At 43.1% G+C, this 22,772-nt stretch overlaps 1 protein-coding gene across 1 annotated transcript; it reads right to left on the reverse strand.

Annotated features, from left to right (window-relative positions):
- Nucleotides 1–194: 194 nt before the first annotated feature.
- On the reverse strand, nucleotides 195–22,638 carry acin1b (apoptotic chromatin condensation inducer 1b). Its single transcript, XM_051428748.1, has 17 exons — nucleotides 22,471–22,638; nucleotides 20,748–20,813; nucleotides 20,343–20,454; nucleotides 19,955–20,028; nucleotides 18,218–19,648; nucleotides 17,849–17,931; nucleotides 12,662–12,782; nucleotides 7,664–7,709; nucleotides 6,436–6,581; nucleotides 5,712–5,858; nucleotides 5,394–5,565; nucleotides 5,088–5,233; nucleotides 3,579–3,686; nucleotides 2,957–3,064; nucleotides 2,079–2,451; nucleotides 1,860–1,957; nucleotides 195–1,776 (listed from the first exon to the last, which is right to left on the reverse strand). Exons 1-17 carry the CDS (start codon nucleotides 22,603–22,605, stop codon nucleotides 1,456–1,458), a joined length of 3,687 nt encoding a protein of 1,228 aa, XP_051284708.1. The 5' UTR covers nucleotides 22,606–22,638; the 3' UTR covers nucleotides 195–1,455.
- Between the last annotated feature and the right edge of the window lie 134 nt (nucleotides 22,639–22,772).

Genomic DNA, 22,772 nt, shown 5'->3' on the forward strand with positions numbered 1-22,772 from the left:
TTCAGCATAACAAACCTGAATGCCTTTTTAAAAAAAAGATTTTCCTCTGCACTTAACTGTCCATGCTTTAAATACTTTTCCAATATATTCATCATTAAACCGGTTAAAAACACTCGTCAGCTCAGTCGCTCGCAGCCAGGTCATGATGCTTCTTCATGAGAAATGACTCAGCAAAAATATCCAAGCAGACAAGCTGGTAACCAATTTAAATTTATTCATTTTTTTTAAATTCTTGGTACATTCAGCACTTTGCAGGAGGAGAAAGAGGAAAAAAAAAGTTTCAAACTATTAAAAATGTAACAATTACTCTATTAGAGGGTGAACTTCTTATTTGTACCCCCTCTTAAATATATATATGATTGAAGGGTCAGAGGAGGGATTTCCAAATGGACACTTCAGTGCAGGGAAGTTCAGCTTCCCGTACTTATTACAGAATAAACCTCCACTTGACCACAATTTCATATCCTCGTTTCCAAAAATATGAACTCGGGCATGTGCATGTCTCCTGCATGTCACCACCGCACATAAGGTCGCGTCTCCTCCTAAATCGCACACTTTTCTAGGCTACAGTGTTGAGACTTCGATACCAGTTGTATCATCGTGGGAGAGGGAGATGAAGGTTATTACTCACACAAACATCACCTGCTGTAGCACACAACAACAACCCTCCAAGGCTGAAAAGATATTAACATGATTCATAAAAACTTCAACAAAACAAAATAACTTTCCTCACTTTGACAAAGACGGCCTGTAAATTTAATCGTGTGTGTATATATATAAAAAAAAATCTCAGTGCTGAAGAGTAGAACACTAAAACTGATCCTAGAAAATATTTGAAGGTCAGGGATCTATTTTGGACTGGTTTTATTACAGGGCTCTGAGGAGGAAGGAACTGTGCGCCCACAGAACTAAAATAAAGAGGCGGGCTCCCAAACCTCAGTGGGACAAAATGCTGAGGAGAGCCAAAAGAAAAAATACACCACCCTTCTCTGCTTCTTTTCTTCAACAGAGGAGAATTAACAGCACTACACGGAGAAGAGGAGGAAGGCTGCTCTCTACAGAAGGAAAGGACTGACTTTTGCTTCTGGAAGACAGAGAGAACAAAAGAGTAGGGGGGGTTGGAGCTAGATGAACCATCATTTTACTATTAACAAAACATGTAATCATCATTTTCTGTGTAAACTGACATGGATGAGGTGGGAGGAGGGGGAAGGGAGAAATGGCAGAAGTGTGTGGAAGACAACGCTGGCGTCAGAGTGGACGAATTAAAGCACGGTAGGGGCAGGCAGCGAGGAGCAGACACAAGTCCTGAATTTGAGGAAAGAGAAATGCATCTCCAAAAGTGGAAACACTCCCTCCCAAGACTTCCTGTCTGCAGTGTCCTCTGCTAAGCCACACCCCCCCCCCCTCCCCCCTCTAGCTCTCTCTACAGCTTTCCCTGCAACCACACAGCCCTCAGCGGCGTCTGTCCCTAGGGTTGCTACGGCTGCGAGAGTGACGTCCACCGACGACGCCTGCCGAGGGTCGTCTGGGCCGATGGCCGCTGTCCCTCTTCTTGTCCGCCTCTCTGTCTCGGCCACGGTCCCGCTCTCTGTCTCCGTCGGTTCCTCTCACGGCTGCTCTGGCGCTCACCACCACGCTGACGTCCTTCTCCCGACCCTTCAGCCGCTCTTTCTTCTCCTCCTCACGCTTCTTTTCCTCCTCCTCTTGCTGCTCCTTGCGCCTTCGTTCGCGCTCCTTTTGACGCTCTGTGCGATCTAAAACCCTCTGCGCCGCCTGGTGGACACAAAGCATGGTTTAGTTTGATGAAACGAAGTCTCAAGCACTCGAGAGAGAAATGTGTAACTGTTGAGACCAACCTGCTCCTCAGTGAGGGGCAGCCAGTATATACAGGGAGCTGCTTTGGTCTTCAGGAACAAGTCGTCTAACAGTTTGGCAGGAGGCTCGTCTCCTTTCTCTGTTGATCAGAAAACACAAATGGGTGAACACTGGTACACAGTTCAACCTGTTTAGGATATAAATATATTGAATTATTACTATATCTTTTGTAAGTGGGTCCACTTTTCTTTGTGCTTTACCCTTTTTATCAGTCTTCCTCTCCTTGCTCTTTGCCCTCTCTCTCCTCCTGCGCTCTCTGTCTCTGGATCGCGAGCGTTGCTCCTCTTCCTCTCCCGGTCTTGCAAATTCCCGGACCTTATCCCGGTCCCATTCCCGCTCGCCACGGGTTCGTTCGCGGCGCTGCATCTCTCTCTCCCGCTCCGCCCACAGGTCCCGCACTCCTGCAACGCCTCGGTCCCGTTCGCGATCTCGGTCGCGCCCCCCTTCGCGTTCTCTTTCTCTTTCCCGGTCTCGCTCGGGCATCAGAGGGGGCAGCCGGGTCTGAGGAGCAACTGGCTGGGCAACATGTTCTTCCTCCTTTTGTGGCTTCAGGACCCCTTTGTGGAAGTCCAGCTGCAACGATTAAAAAACAAAACAAAAAATTAAGAGACAAATACCAGGATGTTCAAATTCGAGAGAGTGCAGAAGATTAAAAGGACAAATTTAATAAAATTTACATACAAGAACAAGATTATACATCATAAAAGGTTTAAATGATTAATTAATAACAAAAGACATACGCAGTTAAACACTTAAGGTTTTGCATAGGAATCTGATTAAATTCAACTATTATTCAACAATAACGTATTGTACTACTTTCAACAGTAAGCAATCATAGATGAAGTGATACCGCCTGCAGCTTTAAAAACAAATAAAAACCCTTAGGACTAAGTATGTGGTTGCTCATCTGAAATAGTTCCAAAATTAATATTTAATTCATCCTGCTTTTTACTGTGGATGACAACAGCCATCTACTGTTTTATAGTGTACCCCTGTATGTATGGGATATATAAATTCATCTTAAGGCTGGAATAGTCTTCCAGTAATGCAATTTATATTCCATTAAGTCTATTATTACCTCATCCTGCTCGCAGAAGTCGACGCTGAGGACCTTTGGGTTGCTCGGAGGCCATTTGACCCCATGGAGGGCAGCTCTGGTGGCGACAGCCTCCTCTGCTGTGGCATACTACGAGGACAGGGGAAGAGGAAAGTTATCAGGCTAAAAACAGTCCTGGTAAAAATGTAATCACATCTCAACCAACGCAGTACAAAAATAAGATGGTAGCAGGAACAGATGGAGCCAGACGGATGAAAACAGAGGTGATATTTTCTGAGGTAGAATGACAACAATCACACAAATGCTTCTTATTCATCCTCGAGATCAAATACGTTGTCCTGCAAAAACAGACTGTATTTAACTGAGGGTTTTTATATCAATACAGCAGCAGAAAATCTACCTCTTATAAACGCCTAGCCTCAGGTACTGTGTGGTCAACGCTGAACAAAACTAGTTAAAAATAGTTCAGCATTTGGTAAAAAGGAGAACATTCTTGAAATGGGCCAGTTTTGGCAGCTATTTTGAGAGTTAACAAATTCCCTCAAGTGGCTGGCTAACACTTCGAGCTAACAACATGCCGGGTGGACACGAGGCTTCGCACTCTCAACACAATATGATAACGTGTTTATGTGTTGGTACTCACTGTGACAAAGCAGTGAGACTTGATCTTGTCGATCCAGAAGCCGTCTTCCACCACGCTGCCCGTCCTGTTCAGCAGCTCTTTGAGTTGGCCCAGGGTGAAGGGTCGTACCTATGGGGTACACAAGAGGGAATCACAGTCAACTCATTTTCAGTCAGAGTGAAACTGTGGAAGTCTTTGGGTGACGACTTATAAATGTTGCTCAAATGTTCATTTAAAAAGAATAATAAAAAATGTATAGAGATAATGAATGGGCCATTATGATTGTTAAGTTGATTGTCATTGCGTATGTACTGCTGAATATTTTATGTGATATGTGACAAGAAAAAAGATCCATCTTTATTTATGTTAATATTAGGAAATGGACAGGTGATATAAGATTTTTTGGTTATCGTGTATAATTCGTTTGTTTTTTATACACTTGAAATGAGAAAAATTAAAATATTATATTTGAACATGTCCTAGATGATTATGAATGTTGACAACTGTAGGCAGCCAATGAGAGTACGATCAGGAAGAACAAATACAAAACAATGTGGAGAGAGGAATGTTCAATCACATTGGAGTTGCTTCAGAGAAGACATCAGTCAGCTTTGTGAAATATCTTAACTACTAGTGAATGGATCGCCCTGAAATGTTGTACTCATATTCATATTTCTCTTAAGATAGATCTCGATGATTTTTTACTTTTTGCCTAGCACCAACAACACTTCATGACACGATAGACGACAATGACTGAAATGGTCAGAGTTCAGAGCATGAGCGCTTTTAGTTTAGGTAACGACATGGTCTTTCCTCTGGCGCCTCCCTCAGGCCAAACTTCACGTGTTTTCAAAGAATAGCAAAGTTGTTTCTGCATTTTAAATCCATCAGTTTTGTTTTCAGCTCAACAGAATGGTGATGAGCATTACAGTCACACAGCTGATCTACAGTATCATCTGAGAGTCTTCTGTTCGGATTCTGTGTTACTGCAGCCTGGGAGCTCCCGTTTTTAGAGATTAGTGAGACTGGGTGGCATTAGAAATCTGTTAGTCTTTGATCCATGTGTAACTTTAAAGTCTTGCTGCTATGACGCAAGTAAAAAGAAATCTGTAAATGTTAGTCATTAAATGTGTAATGTCTAGTCTTGTCACAGTCTGTTTAGTCATGCAGTGTGCCCCTAACCTAAGGTGATGCTTGACTACAGCCATAATACCTGGGTAAGTGTTTCTGACTCTAATTATGGGAATGATGGTGATGTGGTTGCCACTGGCATCACCACAATATGCCTCATTCATGAAAAACTTACAGGGTACAGGATTTTTCTGTACAATCATTTTCCAGAAATAATTTTAGTCTGTGAGGAAAGTTTAGGGCTCCAATGAGACCAAAAAACAAGAATATAATGAGATCTTTTTTAATGAATTCATTTTGACTTCCCAGAACGGTTTAAACACAAGTTCCACACCGGAGGAAAAAACACTTTTCACTGTACTTTCTTTACTTTGTGTTTGCACTGAGTTACAAACTCACCAGATTGGTCACATGAATGATGTTTGAGACTTTGCCGTGAGGCGGTGAGGGCTGTCTGGTCGTGCGGACGGGGTCATCAATGGTGACAGACACGCCAGACTTCTGCTGACTGATGGAGCGACGCACAAGACTGTCACTGGGGGTAACTGAGGGAAGGATGAAGAAGAGGTGAGAAGAGTAGGATGGGTTAAAAAAAGAGAAAGTACTGCCAGGGGGATGATGGATGAAAGAAGGCAGCAAAGACATTTGCACCCAACAATTTAGAGCAATTAAAAACCCACAAATGTATCAAGGAGGCAGTTTTACCTTTCTTTGCCTCCCCTTCGAGCTTGACAGATGTCTGTGTTTCCGAGGCATCCTCAGAAACACTGTTCTTCCTTTTGTCTCTGGAAGTCCTGCGTTGTTTTTCTTTCTCAGTTTTCTCCACCTCTTCCTCTTCATTTGTCTGTCCATTTTCCTGGCTGTCACCCGGGACGACCTGGGGAGGAATTACAGGTACAAAAACAGTAATGTGACGGTGCACAACTACTGACAAAAGCACCATTTCTCGAGATTGGCTGTTCTTCAAACAGATTGTTCTATAATCAGTCGTAATTGGTGGTGATACATTATGCCTCTTCTGACCTGTGTGACGGTGCGTCTGATCTTGAGGCCTTTGTCCTGGTCACCCCGGCTGGCGTCCAGGCTCTCCTCGTCCCCGGAGAGTTGCAGCTCCTCTGGGTGCAGCTCCACCACCGCCTCCTGGTTCACTTTGATGTCTGGGATCAAAGACTGCAGGACAGATAAGCACACAGGAGATGATGGAGGAAAAGAAAAAATAGGAACAACAGGAAGAGATAGGGAGAGAAATATTTGAATATTTTAACTGCATCTGTCTGTGGTTACACAGTAAGAAACGAGGTATAATGGTTTTGTTTTCCCTTGGCCATAGTTATAAATAACAAGTGTCTGATTATTTGTTTAAAATCCACATATTTCTCCCAGCTCACACGTGATGTTTTGGAACTCATTAAATTTCCCAGCTGAGTTTCAAAACATGAACCGAGCTGGAAGGTACTTGTGTGATTTGGGGAATCTATAACCAAACCAATATTGATCAGAGTAAGAACATACATTTACAAAGCTTATTTTCTTTGGTTGAAACAAAGTTTTCACCCTGAAAAGTAAAGTTCTCTTAAAGAGTTGATTCCTTGTCATTTCACAAACTTTGGTCCACTTTCTGGCCTGAAAATGATCAATATATATATCAGCTACAATTAAAAAAACATCAGTGAACCATCACATTTGTTCTCCACATTTCCCCTGCATTTACGAACACCTGGTCCCGGTCCCTGTGCTGCGTTAGTACCTTCAGTGAGTCAGTGGTGATACTGATGGACGGTTTCTTGGCAGTGACTGATGTGCTGGATCCCCATCGCCTCTTCCTCCCTGCTGCAGTTCCTGTCTCAGCCTCTCCTGCACCTCCATCTGTGGTGGCTGGGGACATCTTACTACCTGCAGAGGAGTCCAATAGATGTAGTTTATCATTGAGAAGGGAGAAAATGCACTCCCAGATGCATGATTTGATCTATGACAAGATACTGCAAGCTCATAGCCTAAAAGGAGGAATAATTAAGTAAATGCTTTACCCCTAAATAGTTTTGCCAAGGGTGGCAGTGACTAATTTAAGTTTACATAGTCTATAAATGGTAGTGCGAGATTAAACCATTTCATAAACTATTTTCCAAAATACTTAAAACATGTCGTTACGCGTTTGCTGTGGTTGTGATTGGTAGCTATTCCAAGAGGGAAATGCCTTCTGCCACACAGAGCTTATGGGAAGTATGCAGTGAAAAATAATAGGAACCATACGGTAGATAAATATAGTGTGAGCGAAAGGTTATTGTGACCACAAGCATGGACAGGGTCCGTGCTGCAGCATACTGAAATCGCAGGAAATACTGCAGTGTGATTTTTACCGTGCTGTGGACAAATCCAGCACATTAATAAGAAGAGTTTTGTTTAATGTATCAGTTATAATCACAGTATTTCCACTACTACTGCTACTAAAGCATTTTGGTGTGAAAGGATTACACTGGTGTTATTAAAAAAAACTATCAACATTACAATCCACAAAGAGAGTGGATTCATTTATTTTTTTAGAGATGATTTTCTTGAGCTTATATACTGTTTTATGGAAGTTTTACTGCGATCACTAATTTATTACAGTTAACACATATACTGTAGTCTTCCCTTACAAGCAAGTACTTAAACTGTTTTGTCCACTGGCGAAATGGCTGGTGAATGTTAAAATTTTAAAAGCCACTCAATAGACTCTTTTCCGGCTTGTGAGTGAAGCAAATCTACCAGCTACTTTGCATATTTTACCAGCATTTGGTTGGTGGCTGATGCCAATTTTGTGCCCTGCTTACAAGACTTTATTGCACAGAATTTACTTTTTTGTACAAAGTCAATCTTTGACCGTTTTCTGCTTGTTTTAAGTCTAAATGCTAAATGTAGGGTGTTTTGTTTTTCATTCTTGTTCCAGCCATGTCTTCATGTACGATGAACGATGAAAGATGCAACTGTATACTCACTCGTCAGGGATATCTTGCGAGCAGCAAAAGCCTTAGGAGTGGTGCTCTGGAAAGAGAGAGAGACAGAAAGAACATACAGAAACCCCAGGGGTGCGGGGCGAGATGAGAACCAAGAGTTCAGACCCAAACAGGCAACAACAGAGAAGAGGTGAAAAAGGAAAAGTGGAGGAGGGGTCGGGGCGGGGGGTTAAAGTAACAGAGGCCTGCAGGCTCCAATTGTACCACATTATGGAGAGGGTTCTTGGTCGATACAGAGAGACTCCAGACACATTTCCGCCTTCCACCTCTGCTCAAAGAGATAAATCATTACGCTACTCCCCTTGTGAGTGTTTGTGTGTGTGTGTATGTGGGAGGTGGACGCAAAGCAAGTACATGATGTGCATTAGGACATGAGTAGGCCTGCGTGAAACTCGAACTGGGTTGTATCTGAGTGCGGTATGTTATTACAAAATAATGTCCATCAGAAAGCTCTGAGAATAGAGGGGAAAGGAGACTAGCGTGTGTGTCTGAGTGTCTTAGGGATCTTTGTCACTTTACAATATTCAGGTCCCATTTGTACTGGATTTATTTTCCCTACAGGAAGTGGGGTAATTTCAATATTACCTGCACTGGTTAATAATTTAAAATCTGTCTGGAGTGCATATGTCTGATTTTTTTTAACCTCCCAACTCTGATTATTACAGAACTAATTACTTCCTGTTTTGCAAATGTTCTGGTCCTTCCATAATCTAAATCCAACCCTGAGACAGATTTTAACTGACCTAATAAGACTAGTTAACATCAGTCAACTCTTACAACAAAGCAAAAGTAACAAACATTATAAGTTAGTTAAGTTTTGATATTATGTAACAGATGATTCTGTCTTTGCTGGTCTATCTCAGTATAGCTGAATTCATTTGATGTGTATTGAGTTACATGTATTTAATACTGTTGCAGATACTAGTTTCTTTCCTACTGTAAACACAAAGACTAATGGACATTCAGAATTAGACATTTAAGTAGTCTAAAACCGTCTGCATTACATTACTGCTAAATAATTACCGGTAAGCTTGTCAGTGGGCCATGTGACAATTGTCCATTATCAAACAAGTTCCTGTAATTTGCTACCAGTGAAAACGTTGTCCAGAATTTATTCTGAATAAGGAGGGGAACTATTTTATTGGCCACATCCCCTGTAATATTAATCTTGTCTGAAGGCACTTTCAATCACAAATTGTGTTATTGCAGCTTATCGGTCCTGAGTATCTCATTTAGCTCATTAGTAGCTCATTTAACATGTATGTATTTAACAAATATGGCGTGTAGTTGAATGAAATATTGTTGTTGACTAACATTATTGAATGTTGTTGGGGCTGATGTGTTCTGTGGAGCAGAGGTGGAGAACAGTGTGCTGAAGACTCAAAGATCTGTCAGTATTGGTGCTGCAGTTTAAATTCACCTTAAATATTTACCATATTTAATAACACACAACTGTAAACCAACAGTGTTTGTCAAATGTACGATGAACGCTGTCATCTTGGTGTCGAAACATCAAATTAAAACTGCAGTACACGTGACAGTTCAAGAATTTGCACTCAATTACGAAGAGGGAAAGAATTAATTTCTCTTATTTACAAAAAAGATCTGGAGGAAAGAGAAAGCTTTTTTTTTTCTAACACTTAATCCTTTAAAAATGGTATACATTTTAAATAGAGGAATAATCACAAGTCATTTCCTGGTACCATTTGACACCTGATTCCTTACTGGCTCGACTATGGCCCAACCGCACGACAGTGTGTACTGTATCTAGGCAACAAGGATCCAATCAGAGTAGGCAGAGGAGTGAGGGCGGGGCTCGATTTGAGTGTGCAGATCAGCCACCAGGCAGGAACTGATCACTGGATTGGACTTTTTTCTTGAATGGGTTTGGGGAGGACTTTTCTTGACTGCTGATCAGTGTCACGTTTCAGTCTTTTGGGGAGCCAGGCATTTCAAACTGCCTTGTGATGGATTCTGACGGGGGAGCGGGGGGTTGACGGGTACTTTGTTATTGTCCATGATCTGTGAAGTACATCTGACAAGTTTAGTCAGGCTTGAATTTATTGTCTTTGTCATAATTGTCCATGTTCTCCAATATACTTTCAGAAAAGTCTTTGTGACCGTTGGGGGAGGGGGGGGGGGGGTATAATTGTCAAGAGTTTGTTGTCCAAGGGAGACAAGGTTCTTGGTTTTAATAGTTCATGAGGTTTCCATAGCAACAAGGTTCGCTGCACAGTTCTTGAGTTTGTTATGCAAATTGACAGCACAGGCCGAAGGTCTCTTCAATAGGATAAAGGTGGACAAAAGTAATCCAGCAGAATGTGCCTTTGTAAAAAAAAATTTAATCCAGAGTACTAGTCGAAATGAGAGGGTCCATGGAAATCATCTTTAGCATATTTGCTGCCATGAATGTGATTGCACTCACATGAAATGTAGGAGATGCAAGGGCGGAGTTGTGGGTGAAAGAGATGCTTATAGAGATAAATAAACAACAGCAACAACTGCAGCTGCCCATCTGCCAGTTCCACAGCAAACGCAGGATATCAGGACTTCCTGGCAAAACATCCACTGAGTCACATTTGAGTGTGCTGACAGTGTGGCTGCAGAGGAAGGGAGGCGATGATCTGTTGAGTATATCCAGCTCTCAGTGTTGGTGATCAATGTCACTGTGCACCCACAAAAATCTCTTGGTGCATAATGTGTGTCAGATTACATGTCCTTGGCATTGTGTCCTTTAAAGGTGAATTGGTGCAGAGTTCAGGGGAACAGTTCTCTTATGAATGGCAATGTTGAGCATGTGGACAGTCTTTAAGTGCACTGTCAAAGAGAGCACAGATGAATGATGGAAGTCACTTTTAAAAAGGCCAGCTCGTAAAGGCAGAGGATGGCGGTCAGCCTTACAAGCTCAAACAATAACAGCGTTCCAGATCTTGAAGTGTCCATATCATCATGTCACAGAAAGACTCTCTTAATCATCACTTGTAAGCAGATTATTTCAGTCGGCAGTTCGAGTGTCTTTTAAAGCTTAAAACCCCAAACAGCGATCGTATAAACACTCGAGCCCTGATCACTGAATGGGTTATTGCAGGGGTTCTCAGGCCAATGTCATAACTCCACCCTACAAGCAGGGGGCAGTGTGGGGTTGAAGGCAGAGGTAAAAACAAAACTGGAGGGCTGAAGAGTTCTGTCTTTTCTCTGAGCTGCACTTTGCTTTTGGAGGACGGAGGCATGGATGTAGGAGGACAACACTTTGAGACTGTGCTTGTCCTCAAAATGGCAGATGGGAGAGGCGGGGAGAGGGGGAGGCAATGCAGAGCGTTCGACACCCTCCCCTTCCCTTGCCCCATCATTCATCACCACCGCACAGTGCAGTACAGTCCAGTCCGGTTCAGATCAGCAAGCAGGCTTCCAACCCCTGAGGCTGGGTTTCCATGACAACTGTGTGCTGCTGCAGTTACCATGGCTGCCACTGCTGTCTGTGGCGGTCTGCATGCAAGCTCCAGTTCCTGCTGGCTCAGCACGCCACTGGAGGGGTAACAAGGGAGGCCTTGCAGGCTCAGGCTTTACTCAGTGCCATGGGGTTGCAGACTCTGGGCCTAATTCAGGTACCAGCGACGCACTTGGGCATAGCGGGACAGGAGTTGTAGGAGAAGTAGGAGGAGGAGTGGAGGAGGTGTTGGTGTTGGTGGTGGTGGTAGTAGTACGCAGCAGGTACCATTAGGGGCAATGGAAGAGGCATGGGCACCTTCATAACAAAGCAATCAATGGGGTTTTAAACAGCAATCACACCATAAATATATATAGTGAGAGAGAAGCGTTCATGATGGGATACAAAGGCAAAGGATGAAAAGTAAGGGGACAAAGAGGGAGAGAGAGAGGGAGAGGGAGAGATAGAGAGAGAGAGAGACAGTGTGAAAGGAGCCAGCGAGGGAGCAGAGAGAATGAAAACAGGGTGAAAGAAACAGCAGAAACAAGCCCTGATGCATCTCTACACACACTGTCAGGGTCCATTACTCATGCAAACCCAAGGGGGAAACAAAACCCACAAACAAACATGTACAGTACAGATGAAAAAGACACGTGCTGATAATAACGTCAATGGTATAGCAGCTCCCCAGCAAATCTAAATTAGACACTGGATAAGAAAGTCACTATGATAAGAAAGAGCTCATTGTAACGTGCAGCTGACAATAGCAGTAGCTTGATAATTAGCCCCAGGGTTAGGGTTACAATTCTCTATGGTATATTTGTGTGGAAAATGATGTGAAAACTGATTGCTTTTTAAAATTTAAAAGAAGGCGAAACTGCTTGTGATGGCATAAAATGCAATAATCTGGTCGCATGTAACGACCCTGACACACAATGTGCAAAAATTTGAGCTGACTAAGGCAGACTGATCACAGTCGACCACAGAGGGTTAAAACAGCGATCGATAATGTGCTTGGTGTGTCAAGGTCCTTAAGTTTAATGTTTTTCTTCCACACACACACACACACACACACTTTCTGCAGCATGGACGTCTAACTTAACAGACCATAAACATAAACACTTAACATTACTGAGCAGGGACCAGACAGACAGACAAGGGGTGTGTGTAAGAGATCATCTAAGTGAATTAGGCAGTTATGAAATATTAGTTGCATTAAATGCAGATGGAAGAGATTAGTTCATTTCTATTAACCCCAGGACCCAAATCCAACTCAACCCCCTGTTCGTTCACCTAAGAGCTTTTGTAAAATCCTCCAACTGAGTAATCTGTTGAGCATTTGAGAGGTTAAAAGGATGGAGAAAGAGAGTTTATACAGAGTTAGAATTGAAAAGATAAAATCTCTGCAGGAGCCAAACGTTGGGGTTGTGTTGGTTTCAAGTGACCCTCCTTACTTGTTCTGAGAACTATACATGCTTTTATATGAATGAGGATGCAGGTTAGTGGGAGACAGAGCAAAGACCCGGGCACCCCCACCCTCTCAGTGACCTTACCTCCTCCAGGCGGCCCTCACTGTTCTCTGGCTCAGCCCCAGAGGGTGGCTGCTGGGCCATGGAGCTCTCCGTGTCTGGTTCCACCTCGGTCACGGCGGCAGTGCTGGGCTCCGACACCTCCCTGCAGGAGGAAGAGACAGTTAGGGTGAGGAGTGGGTGGTAGAAAATAGGATTTCACTGTAAAGACTGTCTGAGAGCTCAGGGTCAATACTGGTCGGTAAGAGTGTCTGGTCTTACCATATCTCACCCGGTGATAAGCTTGTTATATTTGCCAGCATTTGTGTTACAGCCCTAACCTAAGAGTTATAGTGTGGGAATTGACATTTCAAATTATGAATCACAGAGTAAAATTATCTGTCTTTTATCAAACAGTGGTCTCCTTGAGCAACAAATCACACTTATTGTTAGAAGTCACTGATAATGACCTCAATCATATACTCAATCACTATGAAGACATGGCCCAGCAGCACCTTATGTGTATGCTTTCTGACAACGTATATCTGAGTGGGTGTGTTGACAGGAAGACGACCTGAAAGAAATACCACTATCATGAGTTTCGGTTCTGATTTTCAACAGTTTGCTTTGGTTTTAATTCATTATGTTTGAATAAACCGCATTACATTTATGACCACTGGTTCAATGAAAGCATACATAGTATGAGTCAAACTCGGACTAACTGGTCTGACTGAGCTGGTGAATCTCAATTGTGAGGTTTTGAGGTTTTTCTTTATGTTATAATAAATTGAATATGTTTAGGTTTTTGGAGTGTTGGTCAGACCACACAAGCAGCTTTAGGAGATCGTAGACATTTTTCACAAATATTTTACAATTATAAATCAAAAAAATTAATCAAGAAAGCAATCAGCAGATTAATGAGTAAAGAAAGTAATCATTAAAAACACTGGGAAGAGTCAGAGGAAGGGTGCTGGGGGGGTGTGATCTGGGTCACTCCTGCTATAAATAACTCACCAGCTAATGGACACCCAGAGTCACAAACACACCTCAAACTAACTCATAGTTCAAGACACACCACACTCACAACCGACTCCAAGTGTGTGGTCTTCATCTAAACCATGCTGGGTCATTATTGGGGAGAAAACCCAACTCTAAGCCAGCCAATGAGAGCTATGCTTTGTAGTTACTATGAGTCAGACCTCACACAGCTTAATGCTTTTCCACACATTGTTTTGTATTAAGTATCTAATCGAAGACAGTGCAAAACCAAGCAGATGTCATCATTATATTTTTAGCTACCCCCTCAACTTCCCCTGCCAGCGTTATCAAAAGTCTCCTCCTCTGCCTCCATGTGATGACACAGGCATAGAGTTAGCACCCTGTAGGTGGGAGAATTACATCCTCCAGCATCCTTCTCTCAGTGCACTGCGGTTCTCCTCTATTGTTTGATTCATTACATGATGCTTTGCATTTCCTAGTTAGATTTTTAGAGGAAAAGGGGAGAAAATAATACATTTTAAAATGTTTTTTTATTTCTGATAAAGAAGTGTTTGGCAGTGTTAGTGAACTCCAGGTGCCAATCACAATCTTTGTCGCTAGTTCAATCAGTAAATTCTTCATGAGTTAGTGCAGAGAATTCCTGAATTAAAAAGCAAAAAAGGAGCACATTCAGTAGTGCATGTGATGAGTTGTTGTTCCTCTTTTAAACTGCTGATTATTTCAGAAGACATCAGAAAACAGAAAGGGCACATCACAATTGCCTCAAGCCCAAGGTAACGTCTTTAAAAATGTAAAAACGATTAATTTTATTATGATGGAAGTCAAGGATGAGCAGCATTCAAGGTGGAATGCATTGAGCTAATTATTTCCTGTCGATTGCCTAATCTATGCAATCGACTAATTGTAGCAGCGATTAGTCAAGTGACCTCCTAGATGAAGGTGGTAGGTGGCCAATTTGATCCCCTGAAGAATCTTTCTGGCTCAAACACCGAGTCACCTTCATTAAAAAGTTACTTCTACAACCAGGTGATGTGCCATTTGTTTTGAATGTAAACAGTAAATAAACTATGTTCTTTACTTTCCTTCCAGCCTGATAGCAACAACTGTAAAAGAAAAATCTCTCCCACTTGCTAATGATTCCTCACTGGACCAGCTCAGGCAACCAAACATCAGCTTTTCTGTTTCTCTATGACATGTAACTCCGCCACCCGCAGAGTGTATTTCAGAAGAGGGACTGTAATGTTAGTCTCTGTACTACTGAAATCTACAGAGTGTTAGGAGAGCCTTTTTAACCTCCTTCTCTGGAGATTAGTCACTGGCAGGAGTGTAGGCAGGAGGACAGCAGTTTCCCCTCCTCCACGCCACACTGATTCTCCTCATTTGCCCTAGGTGTGGATGTCATTGTGTATGTGTGTGGCTCTTTAGCCAAGGCCAGAGACACACCTGCACGGGCTATAAAGGGAGACAGATGTCAACTGGAAACACAACCCCTAAGGATCAGGAAGAGAGAAAAGGCCAGACCGAGGTGATGTAATGAATGAAAGAATTAAAGAAATAATGAGTGACTAACTGTGTCTACCCGACGCTTGGTTTTTTTTCTTTTCAACTAACAGCCTTGAAGCCCTCTTGCCCTGCTTTTCAAAGAGCTTTGTATTCATATGACTAAGCTGGAATGAGGAAGCACATTGAAGTTCAGCTTGAACCTGAAGAACAACATCAAATTTGTTTTAAATGAACCATAAAATAAATCCATTACGTTCTGTTAAACTTCTCGAAAACCTGACAAAAAGTGACCATAAGTGTGCATTGACCCGAGGCATCGATTCTCATTCATGGTAAGCTCAACAGAATTAGTCCAATAGTGACCTAATCAACTAACTGGACTCATAAAGTGGACCAAAACATTGTCACTCGTCAAATCAGACATGTAGTCAGTTCCCAGGGGACGAGGGTGTGAGTGCTGGTGCCAGCTGGGAGAATTATATCACACCATAAGGGCCCATTCACACTGACTGTACAACTAACAGATGTCTGCTTTAATGATCTCCCTTGACAACAGCGAGATCATTAACAGCTACAGCCACACAAACCCAAAAATACAAATATAGCCCTCCCTGGGCTAGCCAACCGAGATGGATGTAAAGTAACTGAGCCTCAATGGACAACAAAATGAACACTGGAGGTTTGTGAAATAACAAAATGCATATTCTGAAATAAGAAAAATCCACATCTTAGCTACCTGGCAGAAAATGCTGAGGTCAACAAGAAAGAGAGAGGTGGAGAAATCACTGTCCATTACGAATTTCATCATCACACCATGAAATCTGAGCCTATTATTTATTTATCAACGTGTTCCTTCAATGTGAAGCTATTTTAGGCATTGAACATAGAAAGGAGACCCCCTTCCCCCTCTAAAATATCTCCCCTGCTCCTTCACTCAACAAAAGGCTCTCACCGACATCCCCACCCCCGGTCTCCTCCTCACATGGGCGAACATGTAACACGCTCACAACCAGGCCAATGTGAACTGATGACATGATATTTAACAGGCAGCAACATAAAAAAAAAAAAAAAAAAGGGGAGCTGTTAGCCAACCAGCATCGTAATGAAGAGCCGGTTTCACGGCAGGACACGACAGACCGAGACCGGCTAATGTGTCCCCGATGCTTTCTAGATAAGGGGGTGTAAAAGTACAACCAGCAACCTGAAGCCTTGAGTCGCCCTCTGGCTCACTCTTACCCGTTTTTGTTGCCTTCCGACAGCATTATGACCGGCCTTGAAAGGGAACCCCCGGGGATAAAAGATAACCCGCTGTCGCTAATGGTTATTCCGGTCAGGCGTGGGTTGAAAGCGGGGACGCGAATAAAAAATCCTGTCGCGGTTGTTTTCTGCTGCTGAAAGCCGTGCACTGCGTCGGTATCAGGGATGCAATGCATGCATGACGGCCATGTTGGCTAGCGAGACCAGCGTCAAGTCTACCGGAGTGGGGGAAGAAAAAAAAACTATGTTCCGGTCAATGATTTCCAAAATAAAAGCTCTGTTGTGACGCTCAAACGCAGCGCGTTCCGAAATATAAGCCGAGACAAATACTGATCGATCCAGGAGGATGAAAGTACGATTAATGCTGCGAGCAACAACGGGAAAATACACGAAAAAGGCAGCAGGAAAAGGCAGCGAGGGAACGTGGTAAAGAGGACCCTTTTTTCCTCAAGAGAAAAGCAGCAGCAGCAGCCACGCCGCTTGTGGGGCTGCCGCATTAAACGCCTGACAAGAAATACAACCTGCTATAATTAGGAGCGACGAGCAAGAGAGCAGTGGGGGTGTTTTTTTTTGTTTTTTTTACAACCTCTTCAATGAAGAGACCCTGTCAGCTCTGTGTGACCAATGTTTTTAACTGGGACAGACATTTATTCTGCATCTCCATGCTGACAAATTATACACAATGTTATTTTTGCCCCCCATCCTTCATGTGACTGGTCAATTTATTGCAAGCATAGCAGAGTTATGTGTTTAATACAACACAAATATATAAGGGAAAACCGCTATTAGTGCAATCCAGGGTTAATACAGCTCACAAACATAATGCACATCAGTTTATTCACCAAACTTCAGTGCAGACATGGTCCTTTCTGTCATGGTAGTAAACACTGCACAAATGTGATTAAACCATGACCTCCACCTAGTCATAATCACACAAACAGCCCTGTCTGTATTTAACTTAAACATGAGAAGACGTTAAGATACTTTTTTAGAGATCTGAATGGTAATCTCTTGTTAAAATACACATTGCTTTTGCTCTTTCCTCTGATGGTTCATACAAGCAAAGTGTGCAGGAGCATGAGCACATATGTCTACATATTTCCATCAGTGCATTTAATTTATCAGCTTCTCCAAGTAGGGTAATCCTTAAATGTGCTGCATAAGTCACTCACACCGGCAGAGTAAAGTAAGTTGAGATATCCAGAAAAAGGGAACAGAGAGAATATAGAGCTGAAACACTTTGGGGGACAAAAAAACTAAATGAATTTGAAAGATACATCACATTATTGAATAGAGCACACAGCATATAAAGTAAAAACAAATGATAGAGAGAAAAAGGAGGTGTTAGGGTGCAAATTAATAATGATAGTACAGGTTGGCTTGTGTAACTTTTCCAACTCCAGGAACATATAATCTGAAGATTTAGTTCCACTTGTTAACAGGATTTACTGTATTTTAATGATAGTTACTCACCTTTTTGAAAGGTATCGTTTCTCATCACCTTTACTCAGGTTAGTCTTTTTCTCATCCTCTGCTTCTCGTCCTTGGTCTGCCTTCTGTGAAATTATTCAAAGTAAAAACAATGAAAACAAACAAGCGGTGCAAGTGCATCGCAATAATTTGGAACCAAAAACACTTTTACATGTTAATGTTAATGTCTATGCACACTTATACACTCAATCAACCTGATGAATGGACATTAGCAAAGTAAACCCAGAAATGAAGTACACTCAAGCACTTCCAGTGTGATGCTGCATGGCATCAAATTCACAATCACTACAGCTCACAGATCTCTATCATTGCTGTATAATGACTGACACCCACATCAGTTTGATAACTGACCTTCAGCTGCCTGGCAGGACGGGTTTTATCCCCAGAGGAAGAGGAGGATTGTGGTGAGTGTGAAGAGGAGTCTGATTTGGAGTCAGAATCTGATGAGGAACCTGAATCTTGGGGCTCAGTGACAGACACCCTGCCTTTGCTGGCTATCTCCTCTCTTTTATACTTCTCCTTTTGCAGTTTCTCCTCTTTTCTCTTCTCCTCTTCCTGGCGTTTTCTCTCTTTCTCCTCTTCCTGACGTTTTCTCTCTTTTTCTCGCTCTTCTTTCTGACGCAGTTTCTCCTCTTCTTCCAGTCGTTTCCTCTCCTTTTCCTTCTCTTCTTCCAAACGTTTCTTCTCTCTCTCCTGTTCTTGTATCTTCCTTCTTTCTCTCTCCTGCTCCTGTTGTTGTTCTCTCTCCTTTTCTTCCTTCAGTCGCCGCTCTTCCTCCATCTCTCTGTTCTCCTGTAGCCTCTTTTTCTCCAATTTTTGCAGTGGAGATTCACTGGAACTGGAAGACCCAGCAGCAGTGGAGCGTGCCTTCTCTCCTGACATATCTGCAGCTGAGGTGGCCTCCCCTGCACGGAAAGCCCCCTCTGACTCCATCTTGTGTACAAGCAGAGAAAGAGGCCCTGGCCTGCGCTTCATAAGGGGCTCAGGACTGCTGGAACGAGAGCTGGAGTCAGAGTCTTGCCTCTGCAAGGTGGAAGGTGGGAAAGGCGCAACCCTTGGACCACGAGCAGCCCCAGGGCCTTCTCCCTCCTGGTCGTCTGGGTCTGGTGGACTCTGCTTGGGAGTATCTGGAAGTGGAAATAGGTCAGGGGGTGGAGAGGGAGGAGGAGTAGGGTGGCGCAGTTGCATTGGGGTGTGTTGAGCCTGTGGTGGTGGGATGTGCTGCGGAGGCTGAAGCTTGCGTTTGGATCTTGCAACTGTTGATGGGACACTGGGGGGCATCTGCTGCGGCTGCGGAGGTGCTCTGTTGCCCCTACGTGCTCCACCAGGACCGGGCCCCCAGTCCTCGTCATCCTCGCTTTCATCATCACTGCTGTCATCTTCATCATTGTCCTCGTGGTCGTGTCTTCCTGCTGAGACCCCGGCAGATCGGCTAAGGTGTAGGACAGGATGAGCTGATCCTGGTTCACTCGGTGCGGTGCCCTCTTTCTCCTGGGCTCGGGATACAGCAGGGGGCAGCCCCTGGCGGTCAGGCTGGCCCAGGACGCGCACTGACAGAGAGGCTACAGCGCGGGGAGGAGAGGGAGCTGGTGGCTCCTTATGTCCCTGATGAAAGGTGGCTCGCTGCATTCTAGCTGCTGGAGCCTCAAGGGACTCCTGCGGGTGGAGGGTAGGACCGGGGCCCATATCAGGGCCGCATGCCATCAACCCATGACCCACAACTGAATGCCCTCCTTTCTCCTCTGCCCTGGTCATTGAGGGCTGGGTGGGTATGGAGCGATGCTGCTGGGCAAAAATAATGGGGTCAGTCTGAGAAAAGCCAAGATGACTATATTTGTATATACAGCCATTAACGTGTTTTTAGGCATTTACAAGCAAGTAATAGTCATTTCCAGGTTTATAATGACTACACTGTTCAAACAACTAAGGGTTTGACATTATTTTGTGATGTAAAAAGCATCATTTTGGATGAATATTGAGGTTTCACAACATTATCTGATCAATGTTTAGCAGCTTAACGTGTCCTGTTCTGTGGGATCAATTCATAGTTTCCCTTATTTTACTATTCAATGTGTGGAGGTTACTGACTTTGTCAGAGACATAGGAAGAGCTGTCATTGTCCTCTGAGTGGTCGTCATCCTCCTCCGGCACTGCTGGGCTCTCTGTCAGAAAGGGACATGAGGCAGGGGTTAAAGGTCAGCACCAGTGTGAGGATTAATACACACGTCCACTGGTTCCCAACCAACAACAACCAAGGACTTTTGAATGAAAAGTGTTTTTCTATAAACCATTATGGCAGCTTAGCGTGCATTTGTGAGCATGTTCATAAAAACATACATGAAATTAGAAGAGTACAGATGTTTCAGCATAAATGAACAGGACAGCGGAAGAGAAAGTTTGTGGGAGAGAAAGACACAAAGATTATTCAGTATTGTTTGTTTTTTGGATTGTGTGTGTGTTCATGTGAATGTTATACCATCTGCCTCTTCATCTTGCTGGGCTTCTCTCTCCAGCCTCTGACGGAGGAGCTCCTGCTGCTTGGCCAGGTACTGTTTTATGAAGCTATTCTGGCTCATCTCCTCACCTATCTACAACACAACAAAGTACACAGAACACCACTTTATTAATACCTCTGCACTGTAACACTGTAACATGTACAGAGAACATACACAGAGAAACACAGAAACATTGCTAGTAACACAAAATTGATGCGGCACATTAGACGTTACAACAAGTACTTAGGAACTGTTTATCTTTGTAGGGAATATTCTGTGGGGTTGATCTCACGCCAATAAAGTACAGGAATTGTGCATGTCTACAGAACTTTCAAGGCCCAGACATCTGTTGATAAAGGTCACAGAAATGCAAAATGTCTTCGTACCTGTGAGTTGGGCTGCAACCCACTGTGAGAGGAAGATGACTTCTGAAGATTTTCCAGCATCAGAGCCTGCAGGGAACAAGGGAGAGGAATTATAGTCGACACATTTTGTGGCATATGATTTTGTGAGTTGGCTGCTTTCTACTCACAACTGCAAAAGTACATTTGTAATTTGTCAGGGCACGTGATAAGGTAGTTTTGTTATTAGTTTATGAAAAGCTAAAGCAGGTATTTAGCAATGGAATTTGAAAAGAGAAAAATAATGTGGACCTATGTTTTATTTGTAACAGGATACTTTATATGATGTTTTTGGTATTAATCAGAGTCGTAACATCAGTAATTTACACTCACATATAAAGATTTAAAAAAAAAAAAAAATTGCAAATACCATATGTGTCATCATAAATCAAATTGCAAAGGACCATTGTTGGTACCAAACCCAGACAATGGTGCGTTACTATGATCTTAAAGTGCCATTAGTGCAGCCTCATTTACACACTTGGTTTAGTTGTACCTTGGCCCAACACTTGCCTGTGTGGTATCATTCTCACTTTGTATGCAAATCACTGGTCTCCAGTCTCCACCTACAGAAACTTTAATGACGGTTGAACTCACTGTCTATGGCATAATACTGTGACCTGAGATATGATGTATAAGTTGATATGCATGCATTTTTAAAGGTTCTGCTTTTAAAGTCCTCTGTATTTTTTTTCTGGGAAATATGGGATGTTTAAATTCAGAAAAGTAACACTTAACACACTTTACATAGAGATGTTCTGGTGGTTTAGTGATTAAGATGCAAACCATACCAATTACAACCCTCTTCCACATCATTAAACTTTCTCTCAGCCATGTCCACTGTTTTCACAATACAATATAAATAATTATTCCATATTTCAGACTACTACAAACTACGTTTCGGCCAAATAAACAAAATAATCAGTTATTTCCCCACAATCATTGTATTCCTGGCAGTGTGGAGAGGCTTTTTTAAAATTTACTTTTTGAGATAAAATGTACAAACATCGTAAAATAACACTTAAGTAAAAGAAACGTTTAAAATTTTGGAAAAATAAATGTTTATGCTTTAATCTAGATGTTTAGTAACATTTTAACTAGAGGGGGGGAGGGGGGACTCATGACCTCGGTATTTCTAAAAATCCTAGCGACGGCCCTGAAACCTATGCTTGTTCATGGGCTGGACATCTAATCCAAAAACAACAATAATGTCGATAAAAAAACAACTTAAAAAACAAAACCGAACAAATCACTCGCCGGTGAGGCTCGTCAAAATGTGTGTTTACATCGCGACGCGCGTCCCCGTAACCCCCCACTCACTCACACACACACACACACACACACGGAGCGCGGGCACGGCCGTGTACTGTACACTATGTGCGGCTGTTCGCTTGCTTACACTCGGCTTAGGCCTCGACTTGACAGGTGCACAGTTCAACTGTGTGCAACACGGTGCACTGCGAGTAGTTGCACATTAAGTGTGAACTCCGTCGGTGGGTAGTTTCGTTGTACCGCCAGTTACAAATAACCGGCAAGAAAAACTGTTGTTTGTGTGTAATAACGTGTGCCAGGCGGTTTATGTATTCCCGCTTCCGAAGCCCACACACCGTTACGGCCTCTAACGTTACTGTTAACCCCCACCGTCTCTCGCCTGCTGCTGAACTTAGCCAGACTCGACAGGCGTCCGTCATTTACGCGAAAAACTTACCCCTTTCAGTCGTTTAATGAGTGTGTTTTTCTGCCCGCTCTTTGGGAGGTTTCTTTGCTCCAGGGCGGCTTTTAAATCCGCGACTCGGAGCGATTGTAGAGGTTTTCCATCAAGCGTAATATCTTCGTCCGCCATTTTGCTCCCTCCGCTTGTCTAAACTCCCAACAAGCGTCGCTACGGCTGCTGCTCGGCGTCACAGCTCGGCAGTTTCCGGAAAGGCTCGGTTTGTCCGAATCGCGTAACAGCACTGTGACAGTTGTAAAACATTACTGGGCCAATTTAGGCCCATAGGCCATAGCAAC

Source organism: Dicentrarchus labrax, unplaced genomic scaffold, assembly GCF_905237075.1.
Source record: "Dicentrarchus labrax unplaced genomic scaffold, dlabrax2021, whole genome shotgun sequence".
In the NCBI taxonomy this organism is placed as follows: domain Eukaryota; kingdom Metazoa; phylum Chordata; class Actinopteri; family Moronidae; genus Dicentrarchus; species Dicentrarchus labrax.

Excerpts from the sequence above, each read along its gene's own strand:
- acin1b (XM_051428748.1), bottom strand. The coding sequence starts at position 22,605 with ATGGCGGACGAAGATATTACGCTTGATGGAAAACCTCTACAATCGCTC. Across the intron at positions 19,649-19,954 it reads CTTCCTATGTCTCTGACAAA|CATCGCTCCATACCCACCCA; the intron begins GTCAGTAACCTC and ends TTTGCCCAGCAG. Across the intron at positions 2,452-2,956 it reads ACTTCTGCGAGCAGGATGAG|CTGGACTTCCACAAAGGGGT; the intron begins GTAATAATAGAC and ends TAATCGTTGCAG.